This window comes from Lontra canadensis, unplaced genomic scaffold, assembly GCF_010015895.1.
Source record: "Lontra canadensis isolate GAN:19392208 unplaced genomic scaffold, GSC_riverotter_1.0 scaffold24, whole genome shotgun sequence".
In the NCBI taxonomy this organism is placed as follows: domain Eukaryota; kingdom Metazoa; phylum Chordata; class Mammalia; order Carnivora; family Mustelidae; genus Lontra; species Lontra canadensis.
In genome coordinates, this window is record NW_022631018.1 from 1,587,349 (window position 1) to 1,609,445 (window position 22,097).

General features: G+C 37.9%; 1 protein-coding gene across 1 annotated transcript in view; it reads right to left on the reverse strand.

The window, feature by feature from the left end:
• PLA2G4A (phospholipase A2 group IVA) overlaps positions 1–22,097 on the reverse strand; it is a 159,598-nt gene that overhangs the window by 108,706 nt on the left and 28,795 nt on the right. Inside the window, exons 3-4 of the mRNA XM_032862608.1 lie at positions 16,253–16,354; positions 1,211–1,292 (exon numbers count right to left, since the gene is read on the reverse strand). Coding sequence (XP_032718499.1) covers positions 1,211–1,292; positions 16,253–16,285 — 115 coding nt within the window. The 5' untranslated portion in view covers positions 16,286–16,354. The remainder of the gene's footprint in view (positions 1–1,210; positions 1,293–16,252; positions 16,355–22,097) is intronic.

A 22,097-nucleotide genomic window follows, 5' to 3' on the forward strand; every position in this document is an offset into this window, starting at 1 on the left:
ATCTTCCATTTTTTTCTTAGTATTTAGCCCTTCTTCATTAGCCCATTTTCAGCATGATTTTAACAAGTTCATTTTTATTCTTATATTCACTATTATTTTTATTCTTATAGTATTATTTGTATTCTTAAAAAGCATATTCTGCATTTGCTCCCAACCTATTTAACATAAAATGGCCAGAATAAACATTTTTTTTTATAAAATGAAGATCCAATCGTGTGACTTGTGAGTCAAATGTCATCAAATTTTTCTCCATCGCATTTCTGATGAAATTGCAATCTTGGACTTTGTCCTGGTAGTGCTCGTCCCCTTCCCCTTTGCTCTCTGTTCTCTGACAACACTGGACCTGTTCTAGGTCCTCACAAGCTCTCTGCTCTTCTCTCACTTTTGAACATGCTGTTTGCTCTGCCTGGGACTTCTCACTCTCACTGCCACAATTCCCTTCCTCCCAGTACCTGTAGGGCAGACGTCCCTGTTTCCCAGACCCATTAACTGCAACCTCCCTTCTTTCTCCAAAACCTCTCTGAGGGGTTAACTGCACATTCCCACATTTTAACAATAATTTAAAACTTTGCCAGATTCATCATCATCATCTTTATCTTTCCTTGGATCCCCTTCCCCTTTGGTAACCCCCCCAGCCATTTGAGTAGGGAGATTAACCAGGAAAACTGCTTTGCAAAGCCAGGAGAAGGACACTGCCAGCAAGCTCATTCAACATTATCCTCCTCAGGCTGTGTGGCTCAGGTCCCTTCCAGCTGTGCTACCAACAGTTTCTATGGCTATTTCCACACATAATAAACACACTCAAAGGCGTAAGAACTAGAGAAACTGCATTTTTTTTAATCCTGTAGGCACCCTGCCTCAGAGGCAGCTTGCGTGAAGTCTTGAGTCAGCACTCTTTCCAAAATAAATAGCATTTAATTCCAAAAATCGGTTTGTCCTGAGACAGTCATTTTGTCTGACTCCAAGTACTCTCAATTAATGTAAAGTAAAATGTAAAAATGTAAAAAAAAAAAAAATGTAAAACACGATTCACACAGAGACCAGAGCACCAGAGAACTTAGCAAAATTTTATCATTTAAAGATCTAGACAAAGATAACCACATTTGAAAGAGGGACAGCCCCCCAGCCCCTGCTTATCAGAGAAATGGTGCAACTAAAGAGTGAACCACGATTATTCATTTTCAACAGAAAAGCAAATAAGGACACTTACGCATGTCACCGAAGGCCCCCTTGGTCACTTTGGTGGCACGTAACACCACCACCGTGAATTTGTGGGAATACTGGTGCTCCACCTGGAAATAAATAGTAGTAAATTAAAAACAAACTTCGAACATAGAATCCAAGCAAACTGTCCTCACTGTTTCCTCGAGACTAGTTAAAAAGATTCAGGTCGAAGGGAAGTAACATTCATACCAGAAACATCCTTTGATCCTAGGGCTGTTACTTATTTGAGTCTCTCCTCTCTCCCACCACAGAATTATTGAGAAGTTTATACCATGCTTCACTACAATTTGACTACTGGAAGTTTTCCCGTCAGGTTTACTAAGCTTGAGGGAAAATGTAAATTAGGACCACAGGCCTTCTAGGAAGACAATCAGGCTTTGTACGGAATGACAAGGAAGCCTGGGCTTAGAGAGGCAAAGTCTGAGCAAGATGTTTGCATTGTTTGTTTTTATTGTTACTGTTCAGTGAGGTTCTTTTTTTTTTTTTTTTTTGCAAGACATTTCCACAGCAGTATTCAAAATCCTTTGGACCTAAGGCCATAACCAGAGAACTACTGATATTAATTTTAATGCATTTGTTATAAACCATATGCAGCAACGTTAAAAGTTTTTCTGGAAGACTTTAGGAAATACTTCACCTCACTAGAAAGTAACCAACAACTCCATCAACTGAAGCCAAATAAGGAAGCAGGAACTCACAAATTTCTCTGAGCAACTGAAAATTGCGAAGTCCTTATCTAAAGCTGAAGCCTGTCTAATCTTAGAAGAGGCCCACATTTATTAGCCACTCCTATCTTTCCTAACTTTAGCAGAATTGTTTCACTGATTAAGAAGTCCATAATTGATTTTAAAAAGCTAAGATACTGGCAATACTGATAAAGGAGTAATGACAGTCTAAAATCAAGGAGGCTGGAAAAAAAATTCTAAAAACATAGATTCATATGCATCAGCAGTAGTGAGATAGATGATCAACAGTTAGCACTCCACAGTTTCTGAAGGTCTCACTCTATCAGTAGAATAATTTATGTTCAGATTTATAACACAGCATCAGGAAGTGGTGAAGACATTAATGACGAGCATACTTTGTTTAAAAAGGCAGAGAAACCTCTGAAATGTTTCAAGATAACTCTCATTTGAGTTTATTATTGAAGAGAAATACCTTCTATGTCTAGAGGTGTTCCGAGTAGCTAAAGTTTTACTCCATATAAGTAAAACTATCAATTATAAATGAAACAAATGCTCACAAAGAAGCGTGTTGCATGGAAGTGGCCAAGCTAGGTTCTCGTCTCACTGAGTCTAAGAATGAATCTCGTGGACCAAGGAGATGAGTCAAGTGATGGATGTGTGTTAAGTGAAGATACAGAAAAAGCTCTCAAGAGTGAGAAGGGTCCCCATAGGGTCACCACCGAGGGCCCTTAGGGTTGGTCTTTTAGAGAAAGCCAACCAGGGACCTTAAATCCATTTAACATCTCTAATGGTATCACCATTGAGCAAGGATTAGTCATAATACCTTCAATGGCCTACTTTCCACCTAGGGTCTCGTTATGCTTTGCTAGTCACAGGTGATTATCATAAAAAAGACACCCACCCCACATGCCTAGGCAGGGTGGTCGGGTTTATTCCCTTATCTCTGGTTTCCCCACACCTCCATATTTTTGGGATTTCTGTAAGCTTGATCACATAGCACCCCCCCATCTATCTCTCCCTACCTAGACCCACCTATCCTATACTCAGCTTTATACAACCAAAAATCACACACACATTGTCCCCACCAAAAAAAAAAAAAAAAAAAAAAAAAAAATCCGCTATCATAGTTGGAGACTTCAACACCCCTCTATCAAAAATAGATAGACCTGGGATGCATAGGTGGTTCAGTCAGTTAAGTGTCTGCCTCTGGCTCAGGTCATGATCCCAGAGTCCTGGGATCAAGTCCCGTATCAGGCTCCTTGCTCAGTGGGGAACCTGCTTCTCCCTCTGCCTGCCACTCTCCTGCTTGTGCTCTCTCTCTCTCGCTGATAAAGTCTTAGAAATCAACCAATCAATCAATCAATAAATCAGGCATACATTTAGTAAGAATAAAGCTGAACTCAACGGCACCTTTAGTCAACTAGATAAAATTGACATCTATGGACTACTTTGTCCAAGAGCAGAATGCACATTCTTCTTCTTTTTTTAAAATTTCTTTTCAGCGTAGCAGAATTCATTGTTTTTGCACCAGAATGCACATTCTTCTTAAGATCACATAGAACAATCATACAACATGTCCTCTCTGATCACAACAGAATTAAACCGGAAACCAAACAGGATGATGGCTGGAAAATCACAAGTACTTGGAGATTAAATAACACACATGTCAATGAAGGAGGCTCCAGAGAAACTTTTAAATATCTAGAACTAAATGAAAATGAAACTACAGCTTAGCAAAATTAAGGGGAAATGCAGTGAAAGTAATGCTTACAAGGAAATTAAATAATATGTATATTGACATACATATTATTTCATACATACATATATTTCATGTATTATTTCATGATATGCATATATGAAAAGAAGAAAGATCTAAAAGATCTAAGAGTCTACCAGAAAAAGAGAAGCAAATTAAATCCAAAGTAAGCAGAAGAAAAATGGTAAAAAGTAGAGCAGGAATGAGTAAAACTAAAAATGGAAAATCAATAGAGAAAATAGATGACACTAAAAATTGTTTCTTTGAAAAGGGGCAACAAAATCAATAAGCCTCTAGCTAGGCTAAACAAGAAAAAAAGATAGCACAAGTTACAAATATCATAAATAAATGAGGGACGTTCCCTCTAGATTCTGTTCACGTCAAAACAATAATAAAGGAATACTATGAACAACTCTAGGCCCCCAATTTAATAATCTAGATGAAATGGACCAATTCCTTGAAAGACATAATCTGCCAAAACTGACACAAGTAGAAACAGACAATCTGAATAAAGAAACTGAATCAATACTTAACCTTCCAAAACAGAAAGCACCAGGCCCGGATGGATTCATTGATAAATTCTACCAAACACTTAAGGAAGAAATTATACCAATACTGTCCAATCTCTTCCAGAAGAGAGAAGCAGAAGAAACAGTACCTAGCTCATTTTATGAAGCCAGCATTACCCTGATAACAAAAAGCAGAGAGAGACCTTATAAGGAAAAAAATAAAAATAAAGAACACTATAGACCAATATCTATCATAAGCATAGATGAAGAAATTCTCAACAAATTATAGCAAATAGAATCCAATAATATAGAAAAGGAATTAAAATTACAGCCAAGTAGGATTTACCCTAGGTATGCCAGGTTTATTTAACCTCTCAGAATCTCACTCCATCTCGGGGGTTGTTCAATCCCCACTTTGGGTGTAAAGAGTGGCTAAAATAAAATCTTAAGAAAAAATAGCTCAACATTATAAAAAAAAAAAACACATACAGAGAGATGATGTTATAAGGATTCATTGAGTATGAACCATATATTACACATTCTTCTAGATGCGAATTCTCATTTAATTTTTGCAACAACCTATAAAATAGGTATGATTTATATGTGACTAAAGTGAGATTCTGAGAGCTTAAATAATTTCCCAGTATCTCATAGACAGTAAAAGTTAAATCTGAATTAGAATCTATTCTTGCTGCCCGCAAAGTCTTCACTCTCTGTACATTCCTTTACTTACACAGAGAATAATACCAACTACCAATACCTTAATAGTGAAAAAGGCTGTTTCCATTTATTAAAGTGGTATAGTTATAATCTAGTCTATTGTATCGCTTATTGATCTGAAGTCCCTCTGTTAACTGAGTTATTTCCTGTATCATTCAGGTCTGGTTTTTGTTTTTTTTTTTAAGATTTTATTTATTTGCCAGAGAGGGAGAGAGAGTACACACAAGCAGGCAGAGAGGCAGCAGAGGCAGCGAGAGAAGCAGGCTCCCTGCCGAGCAAGGCGCCAGATGCGGGACTCCATCCCAGGACCCTGGGATCATGACCTGAGCTGAAGTAGTGGCTTAACCAACTGAGCCACCCAGGCGTCCCATTCAGCTCTGTTTTAATCTGCTTTTATTTCCCTTAGCCTCAACTCTGTCTTGATTATAATGAATGAAATACTTGCATACTCTTCAACCACTTTCTTGGTTTTTTAAGTTAACTTTGGAACCATCACCAATCTTCAGATTACCTGTAAATTATTCTCAGGAGATGCCCATTTCTTTCTTAGAGCTATAAAGATTATAGCACCTATAAACGAAGTATAAATTCTTGGAGAAAAATGTTTAGTGTCAATCAGTAACTATCCAAATATCTTCTGATAATTCTTTTGTTTCGTGGGGCCAGTATCACATGTAAACTTCAAACTAGTATGGACTAGGTTAACTTCCGACTTGGATGGGAGACTTTTGGTTATGTCTCCAGGTGGTACCAGAGGAAATGACATTACTGAATCCACAGCCAGTGTTCTCTGGAGGAAACTAATGACTCAGCACAATCCCTGTTGGTAGCTGGCAAAAAGAGATGCCATATTTCAATTGAGATGTCAAATATAAGCTCGATATCCTGACTCAGCCACAGGTTTAAGCTTTGCCTACAGGTATTGGATTACCTTACTTTCTGCTGCTACAGGGAAGAACCAAAAAAAAAAAAAAAAAAAAAAAAAAAAAAAAAGATCATAAAACAAATCTGATGTGAGAGAAGGTAGATTCTACATGCAAATATCTTTCTTTCTCTATTTAACAGCCATTGCCTAATTTTAATTCAAACTAAAACCATAGGCTGTTAGTGTGATAAAGACTGGAGAATCTCACTACTGAAACCAGAGATTGCGATCATCACAATCAGCAACAGGCAATTTCAAACAGATCTCAGAAAATGTTTTAAAAGAATTTCTGCACTGATGTCATCTAGGATTTAGGATAGTTTTTTAGATAAGATACCTGTTTTTAGTTTCACTTCCTGGTGTAGAGTTTCATTCTAATACTTTGAGAAGCACAGTCACTGTTTTATTATTCTCTCACATTTTTTTATGAGCAGCCAGCTTATCTATTTATAATCTATAATGCTACCTAAACTTGATTTAAGAATTCCCAGTCATAAATGTAGTGATCCAAAGGGGCATGTGCACCCCAATGTTTATAGCAGCAAAGTCCATAATAGCCAAGCTACGGAAAGAGCCTAGCTGTCCATTGACAGATGAATGGATAAAGAAGATGTGGTACATATCTACAATAGAATATTATGCAGCCATCAAAAACCCCCGAAATCTTGCCATTTGCAATGACATGGAGGGAACTAGAAGGTATTATGCTAAGCGAAATAAGGCAATCAGAAAAGGACAATTATCATATGATCTCACTGATATGAGAAATTTGAGAAACAAGACAGAGGATCATAGGAGAAGGGAGGGAAAAATGAAACAAGGCGAAACCAGACAGGGAGACAAACCATAAGAGACTCTTAATCTCAGGAAACAAACTGAGGGTTGCTGGAGGGGAGTGGGTAGGAGGGATGGGGTGGCTGAATGACGGACACTGGGGAGGGTATGTGCTGTTAATTGTGTAAGACTGATGAGTCATAGACCTGTACCCCAAAACAAATAATACACTATATGTTAATAAAAAAAAAAAAAGAATTCTCAGTCATGGACTGCCATATGCATAAATTATCTTCATGTCCCAAACACCTAATTTGTCAACAGAATTTGTTGGCTCTAGCAGAGCTAGATTTTTCTTCATTAAAAGAAAATCATAATCAGAAATCTGACTTGAGTTTCTTCTCTCTCATGAACAAGAAGCTTTCCCCACTTATACAACAAATATACATCTAATACAGTAATAATATATATCATAATAAATATGTACATATCTTTAAAATTAAATATAGAGTTCATTTTCAGTGATGTTAAAAGATTTTAAGTCCTATTTTTATTAGGATTACTGAGATTGCCGAAAAGCAGTACAAAAAAGAAATTTGATGGTGCCAGCCTTAGTCTAAAATACTCATTTAATGACATACTCACCATAAATTTATAGTAAGTATAACTTCATCAAGATACCCAAAATTCAAGTCACCCAAATTTTTAGCATTTAAATTTTAACTGAGATGTAGATTCTAATCCAATGGTAATTGAGTAGCCATAGTACCACACACACAAAAAAATTTTTTTGAACATCAGCTTTTCCCCTACTTCAATACCCTTGAAGAAATCTATACTCTCCTTGGAGTAATTATGGCTCAGTTAAGGACCATGACATAGAGATGTACTTCATTCTCCTGGAAGTCCTCATCAGAACATATAAAGCACCAGGCAGACTTGAACGTTTTCCCCACACATTCTTAAAGATGCTTTTGATGGCAGAAATATTTATTTAGGGACATTTGGCTGGCTCAGTCATTAAGCGTCTGCCTTCGGCTCAGGTCATGATCCCTGGTTCCTGTGATAGAGTCCCACATCGGGCTCCCTCCTCAGGGGGAAACCCGCTTCTCCCTCTCCCTTTGCTCCTCCCCCTGTTCATGTTTCCTCTCTAGCTGTCTCTCTCTGTCAAATAAGTAGATAAAATCTTTTTTTTTTTTTTTTTTTAATTTATTTAGGGCGCTTGGGTGGCTCAGTTGGTTAAGCGACCACCTTTGGCTCAGGTCATTATCCTGGAGTTACAGGATTGAGTCCCGCATCGGGCTCCCAGGTACATGGGGAGTCTGCTTCTCCCTCTGACTTTCTCCCTTCTCATGTTCTCTCCCTCTTTCTCTCTCTCGATCTCTCAAATAAATAAATAAAATCTTTGTGAAAAATTTATTTAGGTTAGAATTACTGACCTATGTCATGTTTGCCGTGTTTGTTCAAATCTAAGATATCTTCGCAATGATGATTTTCAGATGTGTATTTTTTTTTATAAATATATATTTATATATTTTATTTTACTTACTTATTTGACAGACAGAGATCACAAGTAGGCAGAGGCAGGCAGGGGTGGGGGAAGCAGGTTCCCTGGAGCCCGATGCAGGGCTCCATCCCAGGATGCTGGGATCATGCCTGAGCCGAAGGCAGAGGCTTTAACCCACTGAGCCACCCAGGCACCCCCTCAGATGTGTATGTTAAGTCTAGTAGATCCAACAGACTTAAAAATATAGACATATTTTACAGATGTCTTTTGGGGTAATTTACCCTTATTTTAAGGGACTTCTTCAAAACCTTCTCTTGGTCTTAATTCGTCTTTGCTATTAGAAGTAAATGAGAGCTTCGTAACTAAAAGACATGGACATAAGTCAGAAGGATATTTATAACAGATTGCCTGATATTTCAACTCAGTTTTTCTACCTTGGTTGCCACATCTGTAAAATGGTAATTATATCACCAGTGACATGGGATTTGTCAAGGGTCCCCTGAAACCAACCCAGACTCCAACATTAGAATTTCACACAGATCAATACTGAATGTCAAGTAAGTCTGGGGATAATTTTACCATCTGTGGAAATCTTTCAAGATGAAACTTTTTAAAATCAATCTTCTGGGGATTATCTAGAGGCACTACTGATCTAGAGTAAACACAATGGGGGAACTCCACCTGTAGTAATGGTAGGTTAAACAATTGTAAGACACTTCCCACATACACTTCTCACAGAAAATAACTAAAAACTGAATAAGGTTTTACAAAATAAGTAAAGATTTTTGAAAGACTAACTGTGACTGACCCTAGGGTACTCAGATAAAACACTAGTCCTGGGTGTATATGTGAGGGTCTTTCCAAATGAGATTATCGTTTGAATCAGGGACTCAGGAAAGTAGGTTACCTTCCCCAGTGTGGGCTGGCATCACCAAATCTGTTGAGGGCCTGAATAGAACAAAAGGAAGTATTTGCCCCTTTTCTTCCAGTCTTACTGCTTGAGCTGAAACCCCTCATGTCATCTTCTCCTGACCTTGGATTGCTCTTTATACCATTAGCTCCCTGGGTTCCTAAGCCACCAGAAGTAGACTGAATCATACCCTCATCTTTCCTGGCTCTCCATCCTACAGATGGCAGAATGTGTGACTTCACAGCCTCCATAACCACATGAGAAAATTCTTCAAAGTAAGTCTCTGTGTCTAGATCTAACTGCTATGATCTGAGTGTTTGTGTCTCCCTCCCCGCCCCCCGCCACCAAATTCATATGTTGGCATCCTAACCCCTCAAAGATTATGAAATGAGACCTTTGGGAAGTGTAAGGAACCCCCACGAATGGATTCGTGCCTTTATAGAAGAGAATCTAGACAGAGTCCTTGCCTCTTCTACCTCGTGAGGACAGAATGGCTACAAACCAGGAAACAGGGCCCTTGCCATATGCAACCATGCTGGTGCCTTTATCTTGGACTTTCCAGCCTCCAGAACTCTGAGCAATAAATTTCTGGTTATTTATAAGCTAAATTAAAACTCTATCTATCTATGTGCCTACCTCTCTACTGCCTATTGATTCTGTTTCTCTGGAGAACACAGACTAACAGAGTAACCAAGAACTAACAGGATGGAAAGGCCTTAACTACCAGGAAAGAGATAGAAAATCAAAGAGTTCACCAAAAACTAGAGTGGTAAGCAGCATTTGTGCTGGTTAAGAGAGGAGGAGGCTGAGAATGAGCAGCCTTGAGATTGTGAGCCCTCTAAGGGTTACTCTCGTAAACCATTCCTATTTTAAGTTAAAAATTCCACAGACTGAACCCTAAGGAATGACTTGGATCTGGGAAAGATTAGAAGATCACTAACCACCCTCTTTTTCACTTTTCTAGAAAAACAGCAACAACAAATGTGCTATTTGCCATAAAACTCCTTGTCAGTTTTGCACAGCACTCGGCTTTGCCAGGTGGCATTTTGCCACCTTGATATTTTTTATTTCTTTTCTTTTCTTTTTTTTTATTTCTAGTAGCAGCATCTCACCTTCTGATGTCCCTTGGCTGGAAGTACCTTTCCTGACTGTGTCTGGAGAATACTTTTATACACACAGCAATTTATTATTTATACAAGCCTTGGGGAGCAGACACAGCGGGTACCATTCATACCCTGTTTTTCCACACGAAGCAGCTAAAACTCAGTTTCGATGCTCAGGAGCACGTACTTGAAGACGGGAACTACCACCCGAAAACTAGCTCTTTGATTCCTTACCCTGTGTTGCCCCATCCCCTCCACCCCCTGCCACCATGTTACCATAATCATCTAGAATAATAGCTTTCTACTTTCCTGGCAAAATTTCCAGTCACTCCTCGATGACGGTTTTCAAAGATCCCTGTGTTCTAGCAGGCAGTCACGCTGGCTTACCCATGCAGTTGACTGAGCCTAATGTGAAGACAACCTTGGGTTCTGTGGATGTGAGACAGGGGCCCTCTTCTGCTAACAGGCAGTGAGAAGAGGTGTGGATTCTTTTTTACTCCAGGGAAGTGACTCATTTTCAGAGTAAAAAGATGGAAATTTTTACAAATAATTTATTCTTGACCTATCCTTGTAAAATTGGTCCAAAAGAATTTTAGTAAATTCTGGAGACACAAACATCCTTCAGGTTAGAAAGTACCTCACGAGGACTCTTAAACATGGACACCGAATTCTGCCATACACATATTGCTCCATTTTCTACCAGGTCTTACAAGCCAGCCCTGTGGAAAGCAAGAGAACTTGCTGGCTGTGAACTGCTGTATCAGCCCACGGGATTCCCCAACATGTCACTACATCACCGGTGTGGGGAAAATAAGGCCAATCTTCTGTGCCTCGAGGCAGCCAAAACGGTGTTGGCCTGTCTGGCACCACTCATTATAAGTTAGCTGACTTAGCCTTCCCCATCTTTCCTTTTTACTAAAATTGTGCTGTGCTGAGTATGCTCACTTATATATTTTGAAAAGTATCTTTCTGTGAAAACTAGAGCAGGGAATTTTGTCACTAAAATAATTTACATAAAGTCTCTGTTGCGCAGTCGGTTAGCGCGTTTGGCTGTTAAAATAATTTACATAGACGTACACATCAGTCTTTTCCACACATACACAGAAAGAACAAGAAGAAGAAAACTATAAAGCTCGCAGGAATCCTCATTTAAAAGTGCTATAAATCGGAATACGAATAAATGTCCCACTCTGATGCTGGGAACGGTAATGAAAACCGTGATACAGATATGTGGTTTGCGGGTTTCATCATATTAAGATGCCACATAGGTAATCACTAGGTCCTTAATATTTAGCTGTCGTTAAAATTTGTGAGGAAAGGTGACAGGAATGAGTTTTAAAATATCCAGAATGCAGTGTGATTTTTAAATATACTCTGCCATGTTAAAAGTAGAAACTAAAAGGCCAGCTCACAAGGTCATCTGAAGGAGACAGGTGGGGACTACACAGCGGTCAGTAAGAAGGCCTGCTCAGATTTAGGTAGGAGAGGGAAGGCATTTGAAATAATCATGTTCTTTGAAATGTATTACACTCCAACCACCCTGAACTTCTTTCATCTCCAGAGTACCTCATATTTGCTTTTCTCTAATTGAGAAAAGTAATTTTCTCCTTCTTCCCTTCCCTTGTGCTAAACCTTCAGGTCCAGGCTTACAAGTCACTCCCTGTAGGAATGTCAGGATTCCTATCATTCATTATTCATGTTGTATATTCCCAAAGTAATCCTCATTGTCTCTTATCAGAGCCCTTTCTGAACATTATGGTTAGTGTGTAAATAAATGGTTTTTCTGCTAGGCATAAGCTCAGCTCAGGGACTTAGTCTGAATCACTTTTGCATCCCCACTGCCTATCGAAAACTCACAGGGAGTGGTACACAATGGTCATTCAATAAATAACGATAAGTGCTCAGAAAAAAATAAATAATTGAAATAGATTTAGAGGTAATGAATTGAAAGTCCTAATGCTAGTATTCAGAATTATTGTTGGTTTCTTTGCCTTAAGCCCAGGGTTATAGATCTTAACTTTATCTTCCTTCTCCCTTTTCAGTTGCCAGGGCCAAATTTCATGTTAAAGTTTAAGAATGAACACTTTTGATTCAATTCTCTGAGAGTTATAGGAATTACTGGTGGGATGAAAAAGAACTAATCTGCACATAATATATAGAAACTTTGTTAATATAAAAAATAGTTATTTCATTGCTTAAACTGTTCTACAATTTCATTGTAGAAAACCATAATTGTGGAAAGTAGGATACTGTTTCTGAAAACAAAGAGATCTCATTTTATTTATTTATTTATTTATTTTAAGATTTTATTTATTTATTTGAGGGAGGATGAGTGAGAGAGAGCATGAGAGAGGAGAAGGTCAGAGGGAGAAGCAGACTCCCCAAGGGGCTGGGAGCCCGATGCGGGACTCGATCCTGGAAGTCCGGGATCATGACCTGAGCTGAAGGCAGTTGCTCAACCAACTGAGCCACACAGGCGCCCAAGATATCTCATTTTAAACCCTGATTTTTTTAAGGTTTTTTTAAAATTATTTGAGAGAGAGGGAGAGCACAAGCATGAGCAGGGGGAAGGGCAAAAGGAGAAGAAGACTATGCAGGGCTCGATCCCAGCACCCTGGGATCATGATCTGATCTGAAGGCAGACACTTAACAAACTGAGCCACCCAAGACCCCCCGATTATATGCTTTTCCCAAAACTATACTTTAAATATATGGAAAAATACAAATTGAACATAAAAGGATGCATACATTAAAGAAACTGGAAGAGGTCAAATTAATAAAAGACAAAGTAAAATTTAGAACAAAGAGATAAAAAAGGACTTATAATGATAAAACATCAGAGAAATATATACATCCAGAAGTTATATTCACTAATAACATATCTTCAAAATTCATAAAGCAAAAGTTGCAAATGGAAACATATTGTTGTATATGGAACACTTGCCAAAATAGATAATAAGCAAGACCGTAATTATGTATAGACATCTTACAAAAAACAAAAAATCATGCAAGAGTATGTTCTCTGAACACAGTGGAATTAAATTAGAAATGAAGTTCAAAGACAAAAGTTTGAAAATTAATATACACATGTATCAGTACCCCATGAGTCAAAGCTCAATTCAGGGACTGAGTTAGAAAAAGTTAGAACATACTTTTCATTGAGCAATTATGAAAATGTTACATTCCCAAACCTATGTGCTATACCTAAAGTAGATGGTGTACAATTAATAAAGCTCGAAAGATAAACATTTAAAAATTTAAAAAGAAGTAAAATTGGCATTATTCACAGATACCAGGAACGTGTAAGTCAAAAGTCCAAAAGAGCCTACAAACTATCAAAATTAATAAAGAAATTCAGTAAGTTTACTAGATCAACAAAAATCAGTTGTATTTTGATATAAATGCAAAAACTAATTGGAAAATAAAATTTGTAAATAATGATACTAAAACATCAACTATCAAGAAATACATCTAAAAAAAGATATTTAGTAATCCCTCTTTCGCCACAGGGGATACATTCCAAGCAACCTCCCGGACCCGCCACCATGGGTTCCTGAAACCATGGATAGTACAAACTCCCCGTATATTGTTTTTTCCTGTACGTACATACCTATGATGAAGTTTAATTTATAGGTTTGACAGAGAAAGTGATTAACAACAATAACTAATAATAAAAGAGAACAACTAAAATAATATGCTGTAATAAAAGTTACGTGATTGTGGTCTCTCTCTCAAAATATCTTGTATTATACTCACTTTCCTCCTTGTGATGATATGAGATGATAAAATGCGTAGGTGAGGAGATGAAGTGAAAGTGACATAGCGTTAGGTTACTACTGACCTTCTGATAGTATGTCAGAAGGAGGATCATCTGCTTCTGTATAAAGTCTGACCACAGATCACTGAAACTACAGGTAAGGGGGGAATCCTATAAAACATTTCTTACTGAAATCTACAACACACTCCTGAGAGAATTAAAGATAATCTAAATAACATTAGTTTTGGATTAGATTCATGGGTTATTAATGGGTAAAAAGATTCAATATCATTATCATAGCATTTCTCCCTTTATTGGTCTATAAAATCATTAAGGGCCAATAAAAATTCCAGCAGTTTTGGGTCTATGTGTGCAAAGTGACAAACGGATTGCAAAACTTATATGGAAATGCAGAGGGACTGAAAATAGCCAAGATAATCTTGAAGAAGAAAAAGCTGGAGGATTTTACACTACCATATATGATATATTTCAAAGCTACAGAAATTAAGATGGGACGCCTAGGTGGCTCAGTCGGTTAAGTGTCTGCCTTTGGCTCAGGTCATGATCCCAGGGTCCTGGGGTTGAGTCCTGCATCAGGCTCCCTGCTCAGCGGGGAACCTGCTTCATCCTTCTGCCTGCCCCTTTCCCTGCTTGGGCTCTCACTCACTCTCCCCCTGACAAATAAATAAATAAAATCATTTAAAAAGAGAGAGAGAAATTAAGATAGATATTTGTACAACTGGCATTATTTAACAAAGTCTAATGGGCCAACAGAACAGCACAGAGATCAAGCCACACACAGATGGCACTTGGTTTACAGTAGAGGGGCCTCTGCCATTCAGTGAGGAGATGGCAGTTACCAGGGCACAAGAGTTTGTAGTATACTCAGATAATACTACAGGGCAATGTACAAGTGTGGAATTCTGCTGCTTTACAACAACATGAATAAGATGTAATGTGGAATGCAGATATCCATAGGAAGGTCAAAAGCAGGCAACACTTATCTACGGTCATAGAAGTCAAATGTTGGTTACCTTTGTGGAGTTTATTGACTGGAAAGGACATGAGCAACTCTTCTGTGTTACTTTTAATGCTGTGTGTTTTTATTTGGATGATGGTTTCATGAGAGGAATACATAGGTTAATATCCATCAAGCTAAACAATTAAGATTTATACCACTTTATATATGGTATACCTTGATTAAAAAGACAAACACACAAGAATCCAACAGGAAGAGCAGCTTGCAAAGAAAACTGAGAAGGAACCAGTTGCAAGAAAATAAGAAATGGAACCAGAGAAATCTGAAATAGAACCATAGAAAAATTGAGAAGAGTTTTTTTTGTTTAAGACTTTATTTATTTGAAAGAGAGAGAGAGCATGAGTGGGGGTTGGGTGGGGGGAGAAGGAGAAGTAGGCACCCTGCTGATCAAGGAGCCTGTTGTGGGACTTGATCCCAGGACTCTGGGATCATGACCTGAGCTAAAGGCAGATGCTTAATCCACTGAGCCACCTAGGCACCCCATTAAGAAGAGTTTTAAGAAAAGAATGACCAGTGGGGGTGGTCGAGGGCAGGGTAGGGTGTTAGGGGAGGAGGCTAGTGAAGAGTCCACTGAATTCAGCACCAAAAGAGGCCCTTGATGAGGCTTTTTGTGAAGTGGGAAAGGGGAGTCTAGTTTTTAATGATTCGAGCTATGAACGGAGGGGAAGAAGGCACTAGAAAACACTTGTAATACATTAATCCTTGCTCTCCAGGCAGGAAAAGACAGAGGATGGTAGCTAGAGAAGGATGTAAGGTAAGAGAACAAGTGCTTCATTCAAACTAACAATAAGGCTCTGGATTATTCCTTAATGTCCATAAAAACTATTTCTAGTCCATATAAACCTAACCAGATCTCAAGTGTTGAATTTAGCAAAGAGATCCCTGGGGTATTTTTTGGATCAGAAGAGAGGGTGTATGCTTCCAACTGAGTTTGGAAGAATACATACTAAAATTTGAAATTACTCTTTACTAAACTAACTGCCTATAGAAGAATTGGTTTAAGCACACAGAAGGGAAAGTTACAGAATGCTTTACCCTGCCAGTGCATACCCAAATAATAGCCTTCAATTCAACAATTCTTTTGTCTCCTCTCCACCAATGCCTGTGAAGGGCAGAACTTACCCAGACTGATAACTGCTAAGTGGTAACTACATTTCTTACTGTTCTGTGAAAGTTCTGTAATGTTACACATGTTTTGGTACCTTTTTTTCCCCTTGCAAGTACCTCTGTTGTGGATTTGTCCTTTAGAGTTGTACTTTATTAGCCAATGCCAGCAAAGCTCATGCACAGATGTATATCGGCCTCCCTCCCAGCAAGGATATATAAACAGTAAATGACTTACTATGATGTGCTGATACGGATCTATGAATGACATTTTGGTTTCAATTACAGGAAATCTCTTCACACTTCAAAGGTCTTCTCGGCACTCTAGCTTCTTTAAAACCTACAAAATAAACAATCACTATTGTTAAGCTTCCTCTTGGATACAGTTCCAAGATTTAAATCATGATGAACATGAACCTTCGGAAGTCAGAGTCCACCCAAGGGGACCAGAGAGACTAAGTTTCCAGATGTTTATAGGACCTAGTGTACACGTATAACTTAGGGGAAGGGTAAACATATTTTAATAGTACTGTTTAATTTCCACATTTATTTGTTCAAATTTATTCTGTCGGTAATTATTAGGAAACCCCAGAATTTTTTTTTTTTTTGCATTTGCCAAGTATCTTATGAGAAGGTCACTGAACTTACGAAAAATTAAGATTATGCTGTACTGTTTATAATTAAACAGCCATATGCCATTGTTCATTTTCTCGACTGGGCTAGTGTTACACAAATACGTGATAAGAAAGGAACATTTTTACCTTAGCTATTTGTTAAAACCTTTAAAGATACATTCATGTTAAATTTCAACTTCGGTGAGGATATTAAAAACAAAAAAAGTTTATTCATTCTAAAATACCAGCTTAATTTAGAAGCAGTTAAATAAAAATAAATGAAAAATAGGAAAAAATACTTTCCTCTATAATGACTCTATGTTACTTAAAATCAAATAAAAAAATCAAATCAAATCAAAATAAAAAAATCAAATCCTCCATCATAGATTTTTTTTTCCCTTGAGACTATAAAACAACATATACTTCTAGGTCAATATTCTACATGTCACATCTAATGTGGAACTTCTCAAATGCCTTTATTACTTATGATAAATAACTTTTATTTGAATTTTTTTACACAAATGGGATCTCATGAAGTATCCTTGAATTACTAAACTCATTTCCTTCATCATTTTTTAAGCAAGAAGAACAGTATGTATGTATGTATGTATGTATGCATGTATTTTTAAAGACTTTATTTTTTTTAGAGGAGTTTTAAGTTCATAGCAAAATTGAGAAGTACAGAGATTTCCCCCACATACTCTCTACCCCATACATGCATTCTGCCTCTCCCCTGACCGCCATCCCCTACCACAATAGGACATTTGTTAGAACTGATAAACCTACATCAACACATCATCATCACCTAGAGACCATAGTTTACCTTAGGGTTCACTCTTCATTTTCTCCGTTCTATGGGTTTTGACAAAGGTATAATGACCTGTGCCCTTTATCCCCTTTATCAGGGTATAGTAAGACTACTTTCACACCTTAAAAATTCTCTTTGTTTTGCCTATTCATCCCTCCCCATCTCCCAACCACTGGCAACCACCTATCTTTCTACTATCTCCATAGGTTTGCCTTTTCCAGAATGTTACATCATTGGAAATCATATAGTATGTACCATTTTCAGACTGGCTTCTTTCACTCAGTAAGCTGCATTTAGGAAGTTTTTTTCCATGTCTTTTTATGGCTTGAAAACTCATTTCTTTTTAGACCTACATAATTTTACATGGTCTGGATGCACCACAGTTTATTTATCCATTCACTTACTGAAGGAGGTCCTGGATGCTCCCAGATTTTAGCAATCGTGAATGAAGCGCTATAAGCATCTATGTACAACTTTGTGTGTGGACTTACAATTCCATTTCCTTTGGGTAAAGATCAAGGGGCACGGACGCTGGATCACACAGTAAAAATAGGTATAGTTTGATAAGAAACCACCAAACTATCTCCCAAAGTATCTGTACCATTTTGCATTCCCGCTATCAAGATTTAATCCTTCTATGGCTCACATATTCACCCAGACTGGATATTGTCAGTGTTCTAGGTTTTGGCCATTCTAATAGGAGCACAGTGTTACCTCACTGTTTCCATTTGCATTTCCCTGATGATGACATATGATGCGAGCATCTCTTCATGTTTGTTTGTCAACTGTATATCCTCTTTGGTGAAGTATGTATTAAGCTCTTTTGTCCATTTTTAAAAATCAGGTTGGTTTTTTTTTTAATTCTTAAGCTTTAGAAGTTCTTTGTATATTTGGGATAATGGTCCTTTTTTGGATGTGTCTTTTGCAAATATTTTCTGCCAGCCTGGCTTCATTTTGTAATATGAAAAATATGAACCAATATTGTAGGAAAGATAAAAATCACTCACAGTCCCCTATTTAAAAATTATATAAAATGAAATTCTCCCTTCTTCTTTGTTCTGGTTCATCAAGTCATTATTTTTACTGGAGAAAAAAATTTTTTTAAAATTTTATTTATATATTTGTTGGGAGGAGAGAGAGCACAAGCAGGGAGAGCAGCAGGCAGAGGAAGAAGCAGGCTCCCCAGCAGAGCAAAGAGCCCGATGCAGGACTCGACCCCAGGACCCTGGGATCATGACCTGAGCCAAAGGCAGATGCTTAACTGACTGAGCCACCCAGGTGTCCCGAGAAAAAAATTTTTTAAATAAAACATTTGTTTATTGTAGTCACTTGGTAAGCTCCTAAAGTTGATTTCTATCTTCTCATAGTACATTTTCATCAAGATGAAACAATCTACATTTCCTCTATATTATTAGCCCTTAGAAATGAAGCAATTTCTTTAAAAAAAATGTTTTTTAATTTACTTATTTGAGAGAGAGTGAGAGAGAAAGAGAGAGAGCATGAACAGGGCAGAGGGAGAGGGAGAAGCAGGCTCCTCACAGAGCAGGGAGCCCCATGAGGGACTCAATCCCAAGACCCTGGGATCATGACTTGAGCGAAGGCAGACACTTAAACAACTGAACCACCCAGGTGTCCCAGTGAAGCAATTTCTTAAGAGAATTCTTCTTTCAAGTACATGACAGGCCATGTGAAGCCCCTGGGGCCAAGAGCACAAGCCTTTATGTTGCTGCAGCAGTGGTAATCCCTGAGAAGCACATGTTCCCTTTCTAGAGACTGAAAAGTCCATATGGTTGTACAGCAATGCCAGGGTACTACTATTGGGGATTCAATGCCTGAGGGAAAATCAGATTATTTTCTTTATTGAAGTATCATAATTTGGTAAAAAAAACAAAAAACAAAACAAAACAAAACAAAACACTGGATAAAGGATTAGAAAGACCTTGATTTAAACTCCAGTTTCACATTTTAAGACTCTGTGTATACCACCATAAGTGGGAACAGTACTACCTTCAGTGTTGTAGTGAGGACTGATGAACTGATTATAGTGAAAGGTGCCTGCCCCATAGGAAATACGAGCCACATGTAAATGCATGCAAGCTTCCGTTTCTAAAAACATTATTTTAAGTTTCATTTCAATTCCAATTAGTTACCATGTAGTGTCACGTTAGTTTCAGGTTTACAATACAGTGATTGAACAGTTCCATACATGGTCTCGTCCTCCTCAGGACAAGTGTCCTCCTTAAACCCCAACACCTATTTTGCCCTCCCCCCTCCCCACACCACACCTCCCCTCTGGTGACCCTCAGTTTGTTCTCTACGTTAAGAGTCTGTTTCCTGGTGTGCGCGTCTCTTTTTCTCCCCTTTACTCATTTGTTTTGTTTCTTAAATTCCACACATGACTGAAATCATATGGTACTTTTCTTTCTCTAACAGCCTTATTTTGCTTAGCATCATACCCCCTAGTTTCATCCATGTTGTTGCAAATGGCAAGAGCTAATTCTTTTTTTATGGCTGAATATTACTTCATTGTGTATATGTGTATTGTATGTATGAATACACGTATACTATATATATACTATATATACACATATATATGTATATACTATATCTATACACACACACACACACCCCACACCTTCTTTATCTATTCTTCAATCAATGGACACTTGGGGGGCTTCCACATCTTGGCTATTGTAAATAATGTTGCAATAAACATAGGGGTGCATACATCCTTCTGAATTGGTGTTTTCATATCTTTTGGGTAAATACCTTGTAGTGCCATTGCTGGATCATAGGGTAGTTCTATTTTTAACTTTTTGAGGAAACCCCATACTGTCTTCCACAGTGGCTGCACAGTGTGCATTCCCACGAACAGTGCAAGAGGGTTGTTTTTTCTCTACATTTTTGCCAACACCTGTTGTTTCTTGTGGTGTTGATCTTAGCCATTTTGACAGGTGTGAGGTGATATAACTCATTGTAGTTTTGATTCGCATTTCCCTGATGGCAAGTGATGAAGAGTATCTTTTCATGAGTCTGTTGGTCATCTGGATGTCTTCTTTGGAGAAATGCCTGTTAATGTCTTCTGTGCATCTTTAATTTGGATTATTTGTTTCTTGGGTGTTGATTTTAAGAAGTTCGTTTCTGTTTTTGTTAGAGAGAGAAAGAGGGAGAGGGAGCAGCAGCAGTAGCAGGGGAGGGGGAGGGAGCAAAGGGACAGGGAGAGAATCTTAAGCAGGCTCCATGCCCAGAGCAGAGCCCAAAGTGGGGCTCCATCTCATAACACTGAGATTATGACTTTAGCCAAAATCAAGAGTCAGATGCTTCACTGATTGAGCCTCCCAGGCACCGTGAGAAGTTCTTTTTTTATTTTGGATACTAACTGAGCTTTATAGGGTATATCATTTGCAAATATCTTCTCCCATTCTTGGGTTGCCTTTTAATTTATGGGTTGTTAGCTTAGCTATGCAGAAGCTTTTTATTTTGATGTAGTCCCAACAGTTTATTTTTGCTTTTGTTTCCCTTGCCTCAGGAGACATATCTAGAAAGAAGTTGTTATAGCTGAGATCAAAGAGGTTACTGCTTGTGTTCTTCTCTCTAGAATTTTTATGGATTATGGTTTTTATGGTTTTAGGTCTCACATTAATCCATTTTGAATTTATTTTTGTGTATGGTGTAAGAAGGTGGTCCAGTTTCATTCTTTTGTATGTTGCTGTCCAGTTTTCCCCACACCATTTGTTCAAGAGACGATCCTTTTCCCACGGGATATTTTTTCCTGTTTTGTCAAGGATTAATTGACCATACAGTTGTGGGGTTTCTATTCTGTTCTATTGGTCTGTGTGTCTGTTCTTCTTCCAGTGCCATACTGTTTTGGTCGCTATAGCTTTGTACTATAGCTTGAAGTTTAGAATTGTGATGCCTTCAGCTCTTTTCTTTTTCAAGGTTGCTTTAACTATTCAGGGTCTTTGTAGCTCCACATACATTTTTAGAATTGTTTGTTCTAGTTCTGTGAAAAATGCAATTGGTATTCTGATAAGGACTGCATCAAATGTGTAGATTGCTTTGGGCCGTATACACATTTTAACAATATTTGTTCTAATTGATGAGCGCTGAATGCCTTTATATTTCTTTGCATTGTTTTCAATTTCTTTCATCAGTGTTTTACAGTTTTTAGAGTACAGGTCTTTCAACTCTTTGGATAGGTTTATTCCTAGCTATCTTATGGGTTTTGGTGCAATTGGAGATGGGACGGATTTCTTGATTTCTTTTTCTGCTGCTTCATTTTTGGTGTATAAAAATGCAAGAGATTTCTACACATTGATTTTGTATCCTGCGACTTTACTGAATTAGTTTATCAGTTCTAACAGTTTTTTGGTGCGTCTTTGGGTTTTCTATATAAAGCATCATGCCATCTGCAAATAGTGAAGTTTGACTTCTTCCTTGCTAATCTGGATGCATTTCTTTTTATAGTCTGATTGATGTGGCTAGGACTTCCAGTGCTATGTTGAATAAAAGTGGTGAGAGCAGACATCCCCATGTTGATCCTGACCTTAGGGGAAAAGCTCTTTAAAAAAAACCAAAAAAAAAAAACCCCCCCAAAAAAACCTGTTTTTCCCCATTAAAGATGATGCCAGCTGTGGGTTTTTCATATATGCTGAACTATG